The 22,084-nt window shown below is 36.5% G+C and overlaps 1 protein-coding gene across 5 annotated transcripts in view; it reads right to left on the bottom strand.

The window, feature by feature from the left end:
* RNASEH2B (ribonuclease H2 subunit B) overlaps positions 1-22,084 on the bottom strand; it is a 60,774-nt gene that overhangs the window by 8,097 nt on the left and 30,593 nt on the right. For 3 of the 5 annotated variants that reach the window (XM_055244130.2, XM_063619198.1, XM_055244131.2), the window contains exons 6-11: positions 18,952-19,016; positions 16,866-16,971; positions 14,344-14,425; positions 12,914-12,956; positions 8,416-8,496; positions 5,631-6,038 (exon numbers count right to left, since the gene is read on the bottom strand). In XM_055244130.2, coding sequence (XP_055100105.2) covers positions 5,922-6,038; positions 8,416-8,496; positions 12,914-12,956; positions 14,344-14,425; positions 16,866-16,971; positions 18,952-19,016 — 494 coding nt within the window. In that variant the 3' untranslated portion in view covers positions 5,631-5,921. Of the gene's footprint in view, positions 1-5,630; positions 6,039-8,415; positions 12,394-12,913; positions 12,957-14,343; positions 14,426-16,865; positions 16,972-18,951; positions 19,017-22,084 lie in introns of those variants that run through there. The other 2 variants (XM_063619200.1, XM_063619201.1) reach the window with 2 other exon arrangements.

The following is a 22,084-nucleotide window of genomic DNA, read 5'->3' as shown; positions in this document are numbered from 1 at the left end:
TGTCCAAATGGCTTCACTGGTGAATTGTGTCCAACATATAAAGAAGGAAGCAACAACACCAACCTTACACAAACTCTTTCAGAAAATAAGTGATGAAAGAATACTTCCCAACTCATTTTATAAGCCCAGTTTTACTCTGACATCAAAATCAGACAAAATCATTACAAGTAAAGAAAACCACAGACCAATATCCCTCATGAACAGAGATACAAAAAAGTACTTAACAAAATATTAGGGAAAAAAAACCCATACTACATATAAAAAGTATAATAGACTGTAACCAAGTAGGGATTATCTCAAGAATGCAAAGTTAAACATTCAAAAATCAATCATTATAATTCACATATTAAAAGACATTCCTTTATTAAAAACTACTTGATCATCTCAGTAGATACAAATTATTTGACAACATCCACATATGATAAATACCTATATATTCAATACCCATATATGATAAAAACTCTTAGTGAACTAGGAATAGAAGGAAACTTTCTGAGCCTGATAAAGGGAATCTTCAAAAAACCACATACATAGATAAATACTGATAGATACATGGATAGATTTAGAAATGTTGATATGAGTATTTAGTGTATATATGTGTGTGTACATGTTGTACACACACACACATTTCCTAGCCTTGGCTCCTAAGCAATGACATACCAATAGCAATGAGCAAACCTACTGCCTAGATCTTGGTTTCTAAATACCATTCTTCACTGAAAGGAACCAGGGTTCTTTGAAAAAAAGGTGGATTCAGGGCTTGCACAGGACAAGAGGCTGAAACTCCAGTCGCAGAAGTAGGAACGTATTAAAAGAATGATAGAAACATAACCAAAAGATACACAAGTCAGCTTGAAGGGTCTCCCACTAGCTCTTCTGAAACAACATGAGTATTAAAATTAATAATAATAATGCAATATAGCCCACTGGATAAAATAAACATCTATAAGTCCATACTGTTAAGAATTCATAAATGAGGGAAGAAGCAAGGAAAAGGGAACGTTCTTCCTTACAGAAGAATGCCAACTGATAAATATAGAAGAAATGAAAGTTAGAAAATCGTCAGATCCTAAAACTAGTGGGCAAACATCTGATAAGAAATAGGACACTTACAAAGTCCCAGAATACTTACCCACAAATTACTTATTAATTACAAAAATAATCAACAATAATTCACAATGAAAAACTTGTAGGCAGCACCTTAACCAAGTGATCAAAGTCAACAACACTGACATTGGGATAGACTGTGATTCCTGCCATGGTGTACTGAGAAAGACATATTACTCCTGGAGGTGCCCTAAGAGTATGACTTGAATTTAATCAAAAAGAAACATTAGAATGAGAAATATTCCAGCAAATATTTACCCTGTACTCCTCAAAAATGTCAAGTAAGATAAAGAATAGATGAGAAATTCTTGCAGATTAAAGAAAACTGTAACAACAACAAAAAGGCTCCAGTGCTAGATAGTTTTACCTCTAAGATTCTTAAACATTTTCCAGCAATAGAATATCATAATGCAAAATGAATCCTTCCAGAACATTGCAAAAAATGGAAAGCTAGCCTAATTCTAACGCTAAAGCCTAACAGCAGCATTGCTTATGAATATGTCTGCAGAATTCCTTAATAAAAGTATAGAAAGTCTAATTGAAAACTATATTTGACAAAGGTTAAGAAAGATAGGATGTATCCATTATGCTATTGATCCTTTATCTACTGCCAGGATGAGTTTATTAGACATTTGGGTACAGTTTGATAGTAGTAAAAACTTTATAGACACCTCAATAGATGCCAAAAAGCTTTCTGATAACAACGGACACCAATTATTAATTTAAACCTTAAGGAATCTAAGTATAAAAGGATGGATATTCTTTATCATATTAGCAACAGCTAGTGTCAGAATTAATGGTAAAGCACATCAATAAAATCACCAATTAGACAAAAGACAGCTATTATTAGTCTTTAATACTGTTCTGGATATTCTAGCCCATGTAATATAATGTAAAATATATAATAAAAGAGGTGTAACTATTAGAAAGAATTGCATGCAATTTTTAAAAACTAAATTACATACTATATTATGTACTAAAACCCAAAATAAATAAAATGGAAAATTTTTCCATTAATAGTTTAGTAAACTGGTTATTTAAAAGATAAATATATAAAAATATACAACTTTACCACAAAATGACCAGTTGGTAGACCTAGCTGGAAAAAGACAGATTTCATTAATAGCAATGAAAATATCTACACATACTCCTACAAAGATATGTGTAGAACCTATTGAAGATGAAGAACCGAATGTTAAAGGTATTCTTAAGATTTGAGTAAATAAAAAGAAATACTATATTCCCAAATAAGAATATTTAAGTTTGTAAAGATGTTTGTTTTCCCAAAGTAAGTTATGCATCTAACAAAATCTCAATAAAAATCCCATTGGAACTTACTCTTAGAACTTGACAAAATAATCCTACAGATTAAATGAAAAACTAAACTGGTGAGAAAATAATTAAATTACAGCTTTACCTCACAGCATATTTAAACATAATTATCCATTCTCTAGATGATTTAAGTAATTAAATATAAAACAAAAGTAGGCCAGGTGTGGTGGCTCACGCCTGCAATCCCAGCACTTTGGGAGGCCAAGGTGGGTGGATCACCTGAGGTTGGGAGTTCAAGACCAGCCTGACCAACATGGAGAAACCCCATCTCTACTAAAAATACAAAATTAGCTGGGTGTGGTGGCACATGCCTGTAATCCCAGCTACTTGGGAGGCTGAGGCAGGAGAATCACTTGAACCCTGAAGGCGGAGGTTGTGATGAGCTGAGATTGAGCCATTGTACTCCAGCCTGGGCAACAAGAGCGAAACTCCATCTAAAAAAAAACCAAAAAAGAACCAAAAATATAACTATTAAAAAATCAGAAGAAAATAAAAGTGTCTGGTTAAATTTCCTGCAAAATGAAATATGTTTCTAATTACAATATCTGTGTAAAGGAAAGTTTACGTATATATGTCTACATAAAAACTAAAAACACCTGCATGTCAAAAATCATAAGCAAAATTAAAGGCAAAGTATAAACCAAGAAAGGAAATTTACACCAAACACAGTAGACATAATTAATGTCCTTAAGTTATAGAATACTTTTAGTCAATAAGAAAAATATTGATACTCTAATAATTTAGCAAAGAATATAAAAGACAATTCTCTATAAGATGACAATTGATTAGTAAGTATGAAAAAATGTTCAAAATCACTACTAATCAGGGAAATATGAATTAAAACCACAATAAAATGTTTTTACACTTATTTCCAAAGGTAACAACCAATGCTAACAAGGTGGCATTGAGCTTTCACACCCACTGTTTGTTAGAGTGCAAGACCCTTATAATAAGCCTAGAGTGCAAAAGCTTATAAGCTTTCCATGAAATAGATTCCCATAAATATATATTTGAAAATCCAATAAGCCCACATCCAAAAATCCATTATAAGGAAACAATAAAATATGTGGACAAATATTTACTTATAATCTGATTCTTCAAAGAGTGAACATTTGTGAATAATCCAAATGTCCAAACAGGATAATGGTTATTAAATAATCAAATATCCAAATAATCAAAAATTATACTATCATTAAAAAAACATATTTATGAAGAACAGTTAGTAGTCTGGGAAAATAGTAACAAAATAATGTTTATAAAATGGTAACTAATGTGATTTTTCACAGAATTAGAAAATAACTATTCTAAAATTCATATGGAACCAAAAAAGAGCTTGGATAGCCAAAGCAATCCTAAGCAAAAAGAACAAAGCCAGAGGTATCACATTACCCAACTGCAAACTATACTACAAGGCCACAGTAATCAAGACAATATAGTACTGATACAAAAACAGACACATAGGCCAAAGGAAGAGAATAGAGAACCGAGAAATAAAGCCACACACCTATAGCTATCTGATCTTCAACAAAGTCAACAAAAATAAGCAATGGGGAAAGGACTCCCTGTTCAATAAATGATGCTGGGATAACTGACCAGCCATATGCAGAGGAATAAAACTGGACTTCTACCCATCACCAAATACAACAATTAACTAAAGATGGATTAAAGAATTAACTGTAAGACCTCAAGCTATAAAAATCCTAGAAGAAAACCTAGGAAATACCCTTCTCAACATCAGCCTTGGCAAACAATTTATGACTAAGTGCTCAAAAGCAATTCCAACAAAAATAAAAATTGACAAGTGGGGGCCTTATTAAACTAAAGAGCTTCTGCACAGCAAAATAAAGTATCAACAGAGTAAACAGACAACCTACAGAGTGAGAGAAACTATGCATCTGACAAAAGACTAACATCCAGAATCTATAAGGAACTTACACAAATCAGTAAGATACAAATAACCCCATTAAAAAGTAGGCAAAAGACATAAACAGACACTTCTCAAAAGAAGACATACAAGTGATCACAAACATATTAAAAAACGCCCATCATCACTAATCATCAGAGCAGAGCAAAGCAAATGAAAACCACAATGAGATACCATCTCCCACCAGTCAGAGCAGGTATTATTTAAAAGTAAAAAAATAACAGATGTTGGCAGGGCTGCAGAGAAAAGGAACACGTTTGGTGAGAATGTAAATTAGTTCAGCCACAATGGAAAGCAGTTTGGAGAGTTCTCAAAGAACTAAAAACAGAACTACCATTCGACCCAGAAATCCCACTACTGGCCACTATTGGCATGTACTCAAAGGAAAATAAATTATTCTACCAAAAAGATACATGCACCTGTATGTTCATCACAGCACTCCTTACAATAGCAAAGATATGGGATCAACCCAGGAGCCCATCAACAGTGGAATGGATAAAGAAAACATGGCATATATACACCATGGAATACTACACAGCTATAAAAGAGAATGAAATCATGTCCTTTGCAGCAAAATGGATGCAGCTGGAGGCCATTATCCTGAGCGAATTAATGCAAAAAAAACAGAAAACCAAATACCACATGTTCTCACTTATAAGTAAGAGCTAAACATCGGGTACAAATGGACTTAAAGATGGCAATAATAGACACTGGGGACTTCAAGGGGAGGGAGAGTGGGACAGCAAGGCTTGAAAAATTACCCCTTGGGTACTACGCTCACTACCTGGGTGACAGGTTCAATTATATCCCAAACCTCAGCATCACACAGTATCCCTCTGTAACAAACCTGCATATGTACCCCCTGAGTCTAAAATAAAAGTTGAAAAAAAAAAAGGTTACAAAGTTACTGTAATTCCTTCCTAAAAATTATTATAAAATATATTATCTCTGGGTAATGAAGAAATGTGAGATTGAAATTCTTACTATTTTCTCTATTTTCTACAAAGAAAATGTACTCATAAAAACAGAAAAGCACCATCAAAAAAATTTACCAAAAAGTGAGCCGATATCGCGCCACTGCACTCCAGCCTGGGCAACAGCGAGACTCCGTCTCAAAAAAAAAAAAAAAAAATTTTTACCAAAACTAAAGCCTTTTTAAAAGTAGTAATTTACCTCACAGTTTTGTAATCCAGTTTCTCTCAGTATATTGAAAATATTACTACTATACCTACTGGATGCAAAGTTGCATTAAAAAACAGTCATACACTAACGTTGTTACACATCAGTTTATTGAGAAAATCATGATGCTATATGTTAATTCTCTTCAAGTGATTACTTTTCATTATGTCAGATGAGACTCCAAAAGGCCATAGCCATGAAGTTACACACTTTCTCATGTTTCATTCAGGAACACAAAAACCAAATGCAAAGAAATGTTTAAGAGAACATGAAATTGGCCACTTCCTTCCCCCCACCAAAGGTAGTCATTAACGGTCAGGAAGGACAAACTGAAACATGTAAAAAGCAAATATTTTTGCTAGATTTTATTTTCAAAGTTTCAAACCTTTCCAATTTTTTTTGTATTTTTTACACCAAAAAAGGTATCAATACTTTTCATTCCACTCTTGTCAACTTTAGCCAAAGCCTTCTGAGCTGCAGTCATTTTGCTATTTTTCTGTTAATGAAAATAAGAGAGAAAAATTGTTATGAATGTAACATTAATCATACATGCAAATCAAAGAAGACTGCATGTCTCAAGTTTCATTAAGGAAGGTAAGCGTCCCCCACTAACATGCTTCATAAGGCAGTGAAAAAGTTCTGATTTCTATTCAGAATTCAGACCTAAGAGACAGAGTATGTTAAAAGAGGCGGAAGACAAAACTGCCGCCTTCTAAGAAGCAGAATGTTCCAACCAATGGTTTACATTGGGGAGGGGGTAGATAATTCTGGAGGGTGCATAAAGCACAATAACACAAACAATGGAACTGACACAGGCCGCAATTGTCAGAGGTAGGAATTACAGCCTTGTATTACCACATGATGAATAATTCACACCAATTTACCATCTGATTTTATTCATTTGCTCCATGGGAAACCAAGGACAACCCTATGATATTCAAAAGATGACTTGTGTTGCAAAGCATCCCAGACCAGCAGGATAGCTGCCTTATTTTTCCTCCAACAAAGCAATACTTTCCAAAAAGCTGACTACAAATAATTCTGCCCTGTACATTTCTATCTCTCTCTGGTCACTGAATTTTTTTCTTCCATGTCTTATATAAAGCACTTGCAGAAGGTAAATAGCAGCTGATTTAACTTTGATGCAGATGCACCACAAATTGTTCAGAAGAAGCATAAATGATGGGAATCAAAAAACAAAAAATCACCTGTCTCCCTGGGAACTGTAAGACAAAGTCATTGACAAAGTATTTTTTAGAGGCACAGTATATGATTCCCACAATTCTGCTTTTCAGATTCTGTCACTTATAATTTAGTAGGCTTATTTTTGACTCAATGGTGCAAAGCAACAGTCTGCTTCAGACTTATCTTGTGCACTTAAGACATTCTCCATGCTGTGGCACTGTGGATACAATAAGTGGCACTCCCACAGAAGGGCGGGGCACAAAGATTTCTCTCAGAGAAACTGACAATGTCCCCGTTGACACAGCATCGAGATAACTAGCTATTTGGGCAGATCTTAAATCGAACTATCCCCAATATCATATGCCCAAATAAATTACATATTGATTCAAGAATAACAGTTCTAAAAAACATTACACTCAAAGGGCAGTTAGTATTTTTAAAATCTAAGTGACAGTTAACTTAAAATCTTGAGATGGGCAAGGCCTTTCTAAGCATAAAAACAATGAAAAAATCATAAAGGGAAACAATTTCTGTACTTAATCCTCAGAAAAATTTAACACTGTTAAAACATGAAATGAAAAGGTTAAAACAAGCTTGTATCCTATATTTCATGAAAAGTGTTAACGGCCTTAATTTAGAATAAGCTCATACAAAGCAACAGAGAAACATTACTATCTCAACATAAAAACAGGCAAGGCACAGGAACCAACAATTTGCAAAAATGCAAATGGGCCATAAGCATTTGGAAAAACAACCTTTCTAGTTAAAGAAATGTAGCCTAATTTGACAGGCAACAATGTTCAAGAATAAAAGCAATACTCAGTGTCGTCAAAAATGCAAGATAAATACTCATTGGCAATAATGTTTGGAAGCACAACTTTCTCCATTTTTGAAAGGCACTTTAGCTATATATATTTCAATTATGAAAGAGTTCATGTTCTCCAAGCTCTTACTCTCAGTACAAAATTGTGTCTAATGAAATGATTGGAGATACAGACTGTAAATAAGAATGTCTATCACTTCAATAAAAACAAAAAATAAAAAAATCAGAAGTAACCTGTATGTCCAAATATAGGGGAATGATTAAATTACATTCCATATGGTGAAACAAACACCCATGACTGAATATCATAAAAACATGAATATTTTTTCAAAGAATGTTTAATGATATGTGAACATTTTCACAATTTAATGCTAAATAAAAAGCGCAGAACTGAGTATTATAATGCCAATGTTAAAGGCCACATAGGTTATTTACTAAGCATGTATAAAACTCAGTAAGGAAGGTTACCAAAATGCCATTTGCCAGGGTGAATGCTGAATGGTGAAATTATTAATAATTTTTATCATCATCATAATTTCTGCTTCTGGGCAGCAGGGTTGACAAAAAATTACCTGTAGAGCTTCCTCCCTCCTTTCCCACCCTATCACTCTATGAATACATAGCAAAATTTAGGCACACTCTCGATAAGTAGTATATTGTTTTTCTCTGACTAATAATAAGTCTTGGTTGCTTAACATTTTCATTGTCATACACTATTCTTAATTATTAAGTCACAGAAATGCAAGTTAATAATTCTTCCTGGTCAAAACTGTAATCACAATCAAGCATGCAACTGTTCCGCATGTATTCATGCACATCACGCACTGAGTATGAACGATACACCACTACAACTGAACCCACATACCTTTTCAGTCTTCAAATCTTTAGTATTAAACTTAGTGTAATCTTCTTTTGCTTCTACAGGCTCATCTGATAACTTTATTTTCTGCAACATTAGAGCAGTGAAGTGGTGTCAAATGTCACCTTGACACAACATCAATCCATTAAAAAAAAAAACCCAACATGTATAATTTAGACCTCTACAGAGGCGAATGGAACAGCAGACCCAGCAAAGGGCTTACGTTTTACAGGCTCCTTTATATTTTGCCAATCATCTAGGGAATCGAGCCACACATCACATCTAAGAAGCAGCCTTGGTGATGGTGGATATGATTGGGTAGGTACATGGCTGAGCCCCTTAGCTGGTCTAGAAAACACAAGCTTCGTAGGTGCCAGGTATGGTGGCCATGAGGGGATTGCTAATTACCAGATGAATGCAAGGCACAGAAGTCAAAATGAGAATAGTCTCTTGAAGGGGGCCAGGTGTCCAGCCAGAATCCCTATTTCATTTACCTCCTGGGCTGGTTTAATGTCCACTTATGAACGAAGGGACAGTATTTATCTTACTTTATCCATGCAAGAACAACCTTGCACAAGCAAGCAGCCAGCAAGAGAGGGAAGCAGAGAGGCTAAATGAATAGCTTAAGGTCACCAAGTAGAGGACTTTGGCCAAGATTTCAATTTTGATACAGTGTTCTTTCCATTAGGCCCAATGCAACTAAGTCAGACCTTTACTTAATATTTTCTCCTTTCACATGAACATTTTACACCAGTGAATGTGAGAATCTTGTCAAGGCCTTAATGATCACAATATAGAAGAAATCATGCCACACATATTATGTAAAAGGTACAATAGCAGGGAAGACAAGTCTTGCTGTTGAACATGGAGAATTGACTGCATGGTGATCACAACCCAGATTTTTATAACTTTCAGGCTGTTTGTGGAGACACCAGGTTGACCAGACCCAACATGGATCTACCCTAGGAAACAGACTTCTTCCCAGCTTCATTCTTCATGCCCCTGCTTTGCTAAACAAAGAACTGGTAGAGTTGGTGCTAAAAGATTCCACAGCCCATGGTGTTTTATCCCATAACCCAAGAGGATAAAACACCATGTCTTAAAATCGTTTGCTGTAAAAAACAGAGGCTCATCCTGGGAATATACCACACACTATAGGAAAACCTTCTCTTGGCCACACAGCAACCTCTAGCAAATGAATCATTAAAAGAAAGACTAATCCATCACAAATGAACCACCTATCAGCACCAAGTGAATGCATATTTGCAACTTTGTTAAGAATATATGTTTCAGCTTGCTGCAGTGACTCATGCCTGTAATCCCAGCACTTTGGGAGGCCAAGGTGGGAGGTCACTTGAGGCCAGGAGTTCGAGATCAGCCTGGCCAACATGGCCAAAACCCCATCTCTAATAAAAATATAAAAATTAGCTGCGCATGGTGGCATGTGCCTGTAGTCCCAGCTACTCGGGAGACTGAGGCATGAGAATTGCTTGAACCTGAGAAGCAGAGACTGCAGTAAGTTGAGATTGTGCCACTGCACTCCAGCCTAGATGACACAGCAAGACTCTTTGTCTCAAAAAAGAAGAAAAGAATACATGTTTCTATTTAAATTAAGACAGCAAAGGGTGTTTAGGTGATGCACATTTTTTACTAGAAAGGTATCTTCAGCTAGGAGGGTGGAACTCACAGCTAATAATGCTGAAGGCCAAAATATTTTCAAAACACAAAAAGCTTGAAGTTATGCGGATGCTTGTGTTCCTTCTCTGTGGGAAAATGTTCCTAACATAGATGTCATTATAAACACTTAGACATTATTCTCTTTTTTTCTTTAGAGACAGGGTTTCACTGTGTTGCCCAGGCTGGAGGGCGGTAGCTATTCATAGTTGCGATCATCATATACTACAGCCTTGAACTCCTGGGCTCAAGCGACCTTCTGCCTTAGCCTCCTGAGTAGCTAAGACTACAAGTGTGTGCCACTGCACTGATGAGGTTCACTTTTCACTGATAATTCAAATAAAAAGTGTTCATTACAAGAACTTAAGATGAAAGGTACTTTTGTATGGACATAAAATGTTTAATTGGAGAAATGACTTGTTCAGGTGTTTTAACAGCTCACAACAAAACAAGATACCAGTTACAAGTGTTTAAAAAAAGAAAATGATTGTGGTAGCCTCTACATATAACTAGTTTTTATGTTATTCCCAGTGCACTGTTGAATATATTGGAAAAAAAGATGATTGAAGCATTTACTAAAATTTTTGTTATTTAAAAGACCAAATCACTATGGATTTGGGAGATTGTTTCAGCAGAAAAGTGGCTCAGAAAGACAGTAACAAAGGCTATGACTAAATGGATACAGTTCTGGAAAGAGAACAAACTGCAGAGTACCACAGGGATTAATGTTAGGCCTTCTTACAAATGATTTGCAAGAAGGAACTCGGGAACATCTCCAAACCCACTGGTTGCATTCAACTCTGCTTGCTGACAGTGACAAATTGAAAAGACTGGAGCGAGTGAGGGTTGGAAGCTGAGTTTCAACAAAGGCAGACATATGATAGTAAAGGAAAATAATATAAAACACATTAAAGATGACAGGCTCCATGCTATCGATTACAACATAGATACAAAGATACCTAACGGCTACTGGAATATATTTCCTGGAAACAGTCAACTATATTACTGTAAAAATCAATCAAATCCTGGATACAGACAGGAAACCTAGCAGAAGATATGTCCTACGCTTGTTTAAACGATGGTACATCATCTAGTATAGTTTGTCATGTGTACACTGGAACCCCAGAAAGACACAGAATAGAAGACCTCGAAAAGCAACTCAAATAATATAGAAGACAAGGCTGGGGTTTAGGAAGAGCAAGATGCCAAAATCAAAATCAGGGCTTGGCAAATGATGGCCCAGGGGCCAAATCCAGCTGGCTGCCTGCTTTTATAAATGAAGTTTTACTGGAACACAGCCATGCTCATTCGTTTATGTATTATCTGTGGCTGTTTTCACAATACAACAGCAGAGTTGAGTAGTTGCAACAGAGTCCATCTGCTTCATGGAGCCTAAAATATTTACTATCTGGCTTTAGAAGAAAAGGTTTGCTGATCCCTGATCTAAATCATAAATGATGAAGTCACAAACAACTTAAATTCTGAAAATTAAAATAAGAAAACAGAAATAAGGAGCAGAGAAGAATAAAGTTATGAAACATATTACCCCAAAAGGTATTCAAGGCTAAAGCTTTCAAGAATAGGTTTAGATCAATTCATGAATGATCTCTAAGTTACTAAGGAAGATAGATATTTGGGAGAAAAAAATCTGCTTAATTTTTGGATGAAGAAAAATAAGAAGCACTCTGAGAACCTACCCTCTTAGTTTCAGCAAGACAACTGTGCCTCTCTAGATCCTCTAGAGCTACTGTCAGAGATTAACTACTGGAATGAAAGAAGCATGGGTCTGGCCTAGAGCAGTCCTTAGATCTTACAGCAACAGACTTCTGCCCAGTGCTATTCTCCAAGAGAGTAAAATGAGCATTTTTTTTTTTTTTTTTGACAACATGCTGAACATAGCCCCAAACAAACACTGCTGTACTTTCAACTTTCTGTCCTTTTCTAAGGACAATGTTTTTGGAGCCACCACCACCTCTATACAGGGAATGACATAAAAAATTATGAGCATGTTAGCTACCTTGAAGGCCAAGAAACGAATGGAAGGGAGAAGGAAAGTTTGTAACATCCGCATTATGTCCATTTTACATTCTCAAGGCATCCGTTACTTTGCTGGCTGAAGAAATGACCTCACTGACAAGCTGGTGCACATGTTTATTTCCCTGTCTTGGAGCAGCGTTTAACTCATCTGAGATCTGGCCTGGGCTGAAGGAACGCTGCAATTTGCAGTCAGGTGTGGTTTATGACTGGCTTCTGCGTTCTCTGGATCTAGGAGCTGAACACACCAGCTGCAGAGAAGCTGTGGGTAGCAGCCTGAGAATGAATGAGGAAAAGATTTTCCACTAACAAAGATTACACGTAAATTCATCAATCATTTCAAATTCAGAAAAAAAGTGATCATCTTTGCTCAAAGGATTCTTTGTGTTATGGAAATCATTTTCTGTTCACCTTTGTGCCAGTGACAATTAGATTTGGCAAAATGAGTTTTAGTTATATATAGAGTATGCTTAGTGATTACTAAATTTAATTAAGTGATCTAACTAATGCAGGAAGATTTAATTTTAACTATATGTCTTTAATATTTTCACAGGGGTACTTTGCTAAAACCAACTCTTCTTGGGTTTTCATGGCACTTTATTTACCATTCAGGTGGAATCTACAAAAATAAAAAATAGTGATGGAGAGCCCAGCGCAATCTTTATTCCACATGGCATCACTCCATGCAAAATGGATTTAGTACGCTTTAAAATATATTAGAACCAACTAAACTCATGTGGTAAGAGTGTAATATTTTTCTAAGTTCCCCAAAGATATCTTCGTCACAGCTTCTTACCTTTGATGGAAGATTTGGCAATGAGGCTGAAGGTTCTGGAAGCCTAAGGAAGTTAAAAATAAGAATCAAAGTCATGGTTTTTCATAGACAGAAAGACAGGGCCAACTTAAGACTTAGTAAGTCCTACTTTTCAACTTACAGCTTTACCTCCATATATCTTCCCGTTCAACCAACTCAGTGTAAAGAATGAAAGTTTTCTCAATAAATGAGTCTTTATTTTGATATGTAAGTCCTTGTTTTGGTGTTGTGTGAACTAAAAAATAAAATTAGAACCCATCTGTTGGAACAGAGTTGCTTTTCTTTAGCCTCTATAAATTTGTGTTTGGGTGTTGGAGTATTTTTTCTTCATAATGAAGATGCTAACATATATTTAAAGGTGAAAATCATTTTAACTGTTCACAAAAAGACACATAAATTTCAACTTTTCTTCCATTAGAAAGCAGTTTAACTGGCATACCTTTCTTCTGAACTCTTCAACCAAAACTTAAAAATGTTAGTGGAAAGAAAGGAATCTATAGAAACAATGGAGTACAAAGACATGAGGTCTCTAACAAGACAAGCAGCATAGAAATCTGGGGATGTATTAAGCAGAAGGATATGATTATCAATTTGAAGCAGGCTTTCAACACACTTTAACTATTATAGAAACCAGTTTCCAATCATTGTTTTTTTAAAGTGCGACCTCTGGAATTTGCTGAAACCAGCAACTATATCTATTAAAAAGTCATTTTATCTTCATGACTCAGAAGATAAAAAGGATTTATAAGGATCAGGAAAAGCTATTAAATCATCACACACCTAAAATCTTAACAACAAAATTAAGTAACGATTTTGCAAAAATCTAGAAAATAAACACTTCTAACACTTCTTTTTCAACTTAAAGTCTAAATGTATAAGCTCTTTATAAAGAAAGGAACATACGTCAAACCATTCTTAAAACCCTTCTTCTGCCCCTCAAAGACACAGATTGTGTTTCATATTACTTTGACTTCCAAGTCTTGGGCATAAAGTCCCTTTAGTGAACATCTAGTGATAATAGTGAAAATGATACAAATATTTTGTAAATTAAAAAAAGGTCTATATTCCATCTACTCTTTCCATCCCTCCTTTCTTCCTCTTAAAACAATCACAAAGAACCAAATTAGTTAAGTATAATTGAGCATAAAATTTTAACATAGTTAATCCTCTAAAATCAGACCAAGCCATAATTCCAATCTTGACATTCACTAGTTCCTGCAATCTGTATTCATCAAATCAGTTCATTCCAATCATCCATTAAAAATCACCCCCAAAGCACAAAGTATATGACATAGCTCAAGAATAATCTTGTATCATAAACAGTGATATGATAAGCCATAAGGAAACCCCACTGCTGGGGAAACCAAGAAGCAAATGGTACTTCATTATGACTGAAGATAATCAATACTTACTTTAAGTATTTAGATAAGTCATCACTTAATTCTTTAGGGATGTAATCAGATATCAGACCATGGGCATAACGAATATAATCCTCTGAAAGAAACAGAAGGAGGAGTGAAAGCAAAAAAAAAAAAAAAAAATAGTAATTATGGTGGTTTTATAGTCAAATTGACCTGAGTTCAAATTCTGACCCTATCTGGATAAAGGGAACTCACTTAAGCTCTAGCTTCAGTTTTCTCATTTGTAAAATGGGGATAGTAATATCTATCTGTCAGACTAGTGGGAAGATATGATGGATGAGATGCGACATGGGATGATACCAAAGATATAAGAAAAAACAAGTATAATACAGTAGACGCTCCCTAAATGACACTAAAAACAAAAACTCAGGGTTGCTTTCTTAGCTGAAACCACTGAATACAAATAAAGTTTAAAAATCAGCTATAACAATATGAAATGGTCATGTCTTTTTTAAAAGGGTAATCTTTTCTAAGCCTGCTTCAATAAAGAATAAATTTAATTATTCAACAGTAATGAGTGTACTCATTTAAGAGAAATAAAATACCATGTCTCTACTACTAGGTATTTGCTTTATAAGAACCCTGAAATATATATATATATATAGTTCTATACATACATATTGTTCTATATATATAGTTCTACACACACACACACACTCCCAAACTAATAAAACACTTAAAAAAAACTTAAACAACTAACTCAGCAGAATTTATCATCATTAATTCTAAAGCATTTGGATTCTCAGTACTAAAATGCAGCTCTGGCAGCAATTAGAAATACAGTTACATAAGAAGACAATAAAATCTGTTTCAAAACTCTGTTCCTGAATTCAGTATTTTATGTAGAATATAAGCAGATAATCAAACTTAATCATAAGATGGGATAACCACGTGGGGATATAAAGCACCAAAAGCAGACCCCAGGTTTGCTGCTGGGATATTCATTCACTTCTTTTTTTCCATTCTCCTCTGCTCTCAAGTCAAAGTAACAATTTGCCTCAGTATTACATAGAAAATGACTGCTGTCTGGGGACCACCTGATGTCAAAAAGTCTTCAGTAAGAGACTTTCATTGTCAACGGAGAACTGAAAGTTATCATTTGACCCTTCTTAAAATTGCTCATGGATCTGGGATAGTCATTATCCAATGAGTCACGACTAGACAAAGAAAACTATTTTAAGAAAGTCAACATATAGTTCATTTGCTTCTTCTGGTACCAAACCAACCTAAATATCTAAAAAAGGAAATAATGTAAAATATGTAAAGCTACTTTATGGTCAGGACACTAAATGGCAATATAGCCAAGCCCAGAACCTTAATATGTAGAGTACCTGTAAAAGCACTAGACTTAGAACAGAAGATCTTGAGGATAAGTTACCTACCTCTCCATTTTAAAAATGAGATGATCTGTCTAAATAACCTCTAACATCCCTTCTCCTATTTTCAAAACAAAATCTATGGTTCCATCCATCCATCCATGGATGCATCTATCCACACACCCATCTATCCATTAATCATCTCAATCCCTCATCTTCTATTGTTAAAGCCAAGTAAAGACACTGACAGCTGGTAACTCAGTATGGCAAAGGTGCTGTCCACCACTCCCAGAATGGCAGTAGCCAACTACCTATACATGCAAGGTAGATTCCTGCAAATCAGATTGCCTGAATTACTATCAATCACAAACAGGCCACTATTCCTAGTTTTTATTTATGTAATGACTAAAGCCATATGTATACCCTGAAGAAGGGAACAATGAATTGGAGTTTAACGTCAGAATAATTTCTGTCTCACCATTTGAGATTGTTAACTGCATTATATAGCTGTTTTTATTCAAGTATACATATAAAAATAAGAGGACTCTACTTGGAAAAGAAAATAGTATACCATTTTTAGATTATAAAAGAATAACCTAAAAGAAAAATTGCCAAGTAAATCAATTTTCATCTAAAAACAAAATATATTGATCCCTGTTATCAGGAAACATGCATCTTGAGAAGAAAATGCAAACAGATGAGCCACTGGAACAGTACAACTATGCCACAGGAACAGTATCACAAAAACGTTACAAGTGTGGGCTTGAGAGATAAGCTCCATAAGTAGCTCAGCTTTGGCATTTACTAGTTGTGAGACTTTGGACAGGGCCTCAAGATGCTCATTATGAAATTTACTGGGAGGGTCGGATGAGATCATGTTTGTATAGTGGCAACTTAGCAAAGGGCCTGGCACACAATACACCCTCAACAAATGATAGCCAGGGTTGTTACTACTATCAGTGTAAAAGAAATATTTGCTGAATAAATAACTTAAGTATCAATGAATGACAGAAGTAACCTATGGTAGAAATATTCTTTGCTTCTGAAATAAGATGCATACCTGCCACAATGTATATGAGGCATTGGTAGGAATATGAGGCTTCTGTGATACTAAGATTTTTAAATCCTAAGATAGGCATTTACACATAAGCCACTTACTCCAGACAAAAATCTTTTCTGATAAAATGCTTTACTTACCTTCCTTGTCAGTGGAAACTTGGTCACCAGAGAAAAATGCAGTTGACTGTACCCGAGAACTGACATTCACATTATTGGTTTTTAATGCTGCCACAGTTTGATTAACCTATGAAGCAACCAAGAGGGGAAAAGCAGGGTATTTTCAACTTAACTTTGGAAATCTATGAATTCATAGGTGGCCTTCAGACCATTTAAGAGATCTGCAAAGAAGTATTTGAGAACCTAGAAGTATCTTCACCAGACACCAGAAGATGAGAAATGGTTGCCCATTTGAAGAAAGGCTGAGTGGCAGCAATATCTCTGGATGATCTCAATACCTGGACTTCCATGGCCTACACAATATGAGAAGGCAACATATTGTGATAACTGAGAGCTGACTCTGGAGTCAGGCTGCTGGGCTTGGCTCTGTAACCACGGCTAGTTACTTAACCTTTCTGTGGCTCTATCTGTGAAATGGGGGAAAAAAATAGCATCCATCTCATAAGACTACTGTGAAAATTAAATGAGGTAATATATATAAATAAAGCCCTTAGAATAGAACCTGGCACAAAATTCATATGTAATAACTTCCTAAATAGAATAATATAAATTTCCCACTTCCTAGGAAATATAATCAGTAAGTATAAACTCCTCTTCGTATTCATGTCATTTTCCTTGGCTAAGAGCAAAAGTAAACATCAAGGATTCTGCTCCGCATTTATTCTCATTCTTCGCCTACATGGAATACTACTACTACTATATCACAAATGAAAAGTGAAATATGGCACTCTAAATCTTTCCACTACTTTGCACATTAGGAGGCTGATTATTCTACTGGACTCATTTCCAGCTTCCCAGGCTTCCAATGAGCCTGGTAACATGGTATGACAAATAAACACAATTTATTTATTATTATTATTATTTTTTATTATACTTTAAGTTCTGGGATACATGCGCAGAACATGCAGGTTTGTTATACAGGTATGCATGTACCATGGTGGTTTGCTGCACCCATCAACCCATCAACTAGGTTTTAAGCCCCACATGTATTAGATATTTGTCCTAATGCTCTCCTTCCCGTTGCCCCTAACCTCCAAAACGGCCCGGTGTGTGACGTTCCCCTCCCTGTGTTCATGTGTTCTCACGGTTCAACTCCCACTTATGAGAGAGAACATGCAGACAAACACGATTTTTCACACAAAAGATGGAAGAGAATCTTAGGAAACAGTGCTACAACTTCTGGTATCCACTGATCTTGCAAAAACTTTATCATTATTTCTATCTGGTTTAGCGAGATTCTTAATCAATGTGAAAGTACATATTATCCTTACACCAGTGGCTTTCAAAGTTTTTTTTTTTAAAATCACAGCCCATAGTAAGAAATATACAGCAACCCACTACTTAAAACACATATAAATACATTTCATAGAGCCATACTTAATACTTGCCCTTCCTCTGCTATCCATCCCATCCCCTCCCATCCCCATCCCCATCCTGTCCCGTCCCGTCCCATCCCATTCCAACCTGTTTCATTCCAAGAGAAATACTGGTTGTTACCTACTAAATTGATTTGAAATTCACTGCCCCAGTCCATCCATTAGGTCAAGATTCTTAGAATCACTAAGATACAGAGTTTGCCTGTAAGATGACCCCTCATCAGCGTCCAGACCCTGAGAGCGGGACATACTTCCTCTAAACCCGAACACTTTTGCCTGGCTGTGTCCCTGGGTCCCTTTGCCTGGCTGTGTGTGAGCATCACCCTTGGAGACACCTGCAGGACTGACAGCGGCCAACAAGTGCCAAGCCTGGTATCCTCTTACTTGGAAGACTCAAATCTACACCAACAAATTATTTCATTCTGTAGTAGGATCAGGGAGAAACGAGAATGCAGGTCGTGAGAAAACATAAAGCTAACTTCAGAGATGCACAAGTTAGGGAGGATTAAAAAGTCAAAGCCTTCTTCTCATACTTGGTATCTCTACACAATTTTCCTCTTTTCACTGAATATACAGGATGGTCTCTGGATTCAGACTTACTGCCTTCTCTGAAAATTTCTTAGAGAACTGAATTTTTTCCTTTACCACAAGGCACTAGAGAGGAACTATACCTTTTTTTCCAGCCACTTTAATGTCTTCTCTTTGCTGTACTTGTAATATTTCTTGTTGTCTATTTCTGGATTACATTAAAAGAAAAAAAAAGACTCAGCACAATGAATTAAAAAGATAAACTCATAAGGTTGTATAATATACAAGTTAACCATTTAAAACATATTTTGTAAGTTTAAATTCTTGAAAAACTTAATTTACAAACCTGAGAACATACTTGAAATGTTTTTTTAAATGTTAGTAGTAATTTGGCTACCTCAGGAGTCATCAACCACTAAATGAGTAAGAATTTAAGAAAACCTTCAAATTATACAAACGACTCTTAGAAAAGGTAATTTTAAAACCTCAGCAAACTAATGTGAAAGGAAAATAAATCTTGGTGATAGGGACAGGAGGCAGGGAAATTCTGGGCAGAAGAGGGCCAGTCCCTAGCAATGGCCCCACCCTCAAGCCAGACTAAATTGTGTATTCAGTGGAAGGCTGATTAAAAGAATGCAACCTTTTGTCTCCTATCTATGTCTAATGTGGAAACCCCCACTTTGAGTTGTTGCTGCCTTACTGCACTAAACCAATGTACATCTTACACATATTGATTGATGTTTCATGTCTCCCTGAAATACATAAAAGCAAACTGTACCCCCAACCACCTTGGGGCACATGTCTCAGGACTTCCTGAGGCTGTATCATGGGTGCATCCTTAACCTTGGTAAAATAAACTTTCTAAATTGACTGAGACCTGTCTCAGATATTTTGTGTTCACATTAGCATACTAAGCTGTCGTAACTATTCTGAATAATTTTAAGCTCACCTCAATGTTTTCAGTGAAACACTTTTTTTCTTAAAATAAAAATGAAAATCCCAATAAAGAAAATTGAAATTAAATGCAGGTATCTATGAAGTTCACTACATACATTCAGGAAAAAAATCTTCTTAACTACTCAGTAGTGGCCTGGTGGGATTGGGGGAGCATTAAAAAAAGATCTATCTTTTAACATATTACCAACATAATCATAGCTGTTTCAGAAGATTTAGATTTATGGTAGGCTCAATCTGGCCCTTTATGGAGATAAAAGTTTCACCTCCTATAAATTACACTTACTCTCCTCACAATCCACCTAGCCTTATATACCATGCCATTAAACCATGATTTCCTCTGCAACCCTTTTCATTCACGGGATTTCCTCTTTCTGTGCAATTAGCAAGGGCAGCACTTCCACTCCAGCCTCCTCTGTCCATGCAGGATCTATCTTTATGACCACTAGTAACCCTTGGGCCTGATGTGAATTCACCACCTCTGAGTTATATAGAATGAGGCTCTTTCTCCCTTCCACCTTGTGATGGGGAATGGAAACTGCCCATTCAGGGTTCATTTTCTGCAGTCTGTTAAATTGTATGGGAGAGAGGTTGGGAGGTCCCTGGCCGTAGTTCCTGTGAAATTCCTCCCTGTTTCAGACTATGGTTGTCAATGCTGCAAGCAAGATGAGGCAGGATGGATTAGGGGCTGGACATCTGCAGCCATCTCCTCAGGACATGTCACTATAGTAACAAAAAAGAGGGACAGATGCAAAAGCATTGTCAGGAGTGTCAGAATTCCAAGGTGCAATGTCTGCTGTTTTGGAGCCAGGACAACCTGGGCAAACAGCCTACTGTAAGCCAAAGCCAATGAGACTGGACTCAATTTCCTTGGAGACCATGTCCCAACCTATGTACAAACCAGGGGAATTTTAAGAGCATACAGCAATCACTAAATAAATATATGATGTTGAATGGCTTTTAGAAGTTATGTTCATTGCCTGAGGAAAAAAAAAAACACTCCAAAAGAAGCTCACTGCTCAAGGTTCTCCTGAAAATCCTACCCTGATCTGGCATCTCACTTCTTTCTTGCCTCTACCTCCAAATTTTCTGAAAAAATTTCTACCATCTGCTGCTGTTTTCCTTCCTGTCTGCCACTCCTTGAGCCCCACCAGGCTTCTCCTCTACCTCTGGGAATTATTCTCTAAGAAGGGGCAGAGAGCACAGACTGAGCCATGCTACCAGGGCTCATGCATACCCCAGCATATGCTTTCTCCTTGGGAAGCCGCCCCATGCTCAAAGCCTGTTTCCCCATGTGTAAAGAGAGGTTTTTTTCTCACTGGGCTATTCTGAGCATGAAATGTGATAATCCATACAAATCCTAGAGCACAACACCTGCCACTTAGCAAATACATAATATTAGCTAAGATACCGTGATGAAAAAGATGATTTGTCAATAAAACATAAGAAACTAGTATTTATTCAGGTCTGTGCTAGGCACATTTTATGCATTTTCTTATTGAATGGTCAGAATGAATCTCAGAATCAATTAAAAAACCATGATTTGACCCCATCTTCGAAGACTGGCTCTGAGTGACATGAAGTAAACTCTCCTAAGTCACTGAGGAAGTAGGCAAGAGCACCCAACTCCCAACCACGCTGACATCAAAGCTGTGGATCTGATGTTCACTTACTTTCCTCAGTACCTCCTAACAACCTCTCCTCCATGGCATATATAAAATTGCTTTCTATTTTTTTATGTCTCTAATGACTTATCTGATTCTCTTCCCAGCTCTGCTTCACCCTCCTCCAAAGTCAACTGTACCCTTTCATCTGGTGTGATCTCATCCTAGATCAACAAGACTAAACAAACTAACTGGGAAGCCCAAAGCCCTGAACTGAGCCTCCATGTGTCTAAAACCCAGTGGTTCATCTTCCTCCCACACCACTCTCCTGGATATCGAGGCCTAAACCTCAGAGCCAGTGCTCACACCGACCTCCCAGCCTCCCAAATAGTTGGAACTACAGGTGCATACCACCACAGCTGGCTAATTTTTTTTTTTTCTTTTTTGAGACAGAGTCTCGCTCTGTCACCCAGGCTGGAGGGCAGTGGCACGATCTTGGCTCACTGCAAGCTCTGCCTCCTGGGTTCATGCCATTCTCCTACTTCAGACTCCCGAGTAGTTGGGACTACAGGTGCCCACCACCACACTTGGCTAATTTTTTTTTGTATTTTTAGTAGAGACGGGGTTTCACCGTGTTAGCCAGGATGGTTTCGATCTCCTGATGTCATGATCCACCTGTGCTGGCCTCCCAAAGTGCTGGGATTACAGGCGTGAGTCA

The sequence above is a fragment of the Symphalangus syndactylus genome, chromosome 15, assembly GCF_028878055.3.
Source record: "Symphalangus syndactylus isolate Jambi chromosome 15, NHGRI_mSymSyn1-v2.1_pri, whole genome shotgun sequence".
NCBI lineage: Eukaryota > Metazoa > Chordata > Mammalia > Primates > Hylobatidae > Symphalangus > Symphalangus syndactylus.
The sequence above is the reverse complement of the archived record's forward strand: the minus strand, read 5'-3'. Positions and strand labels throughout refer to the sequence as shown.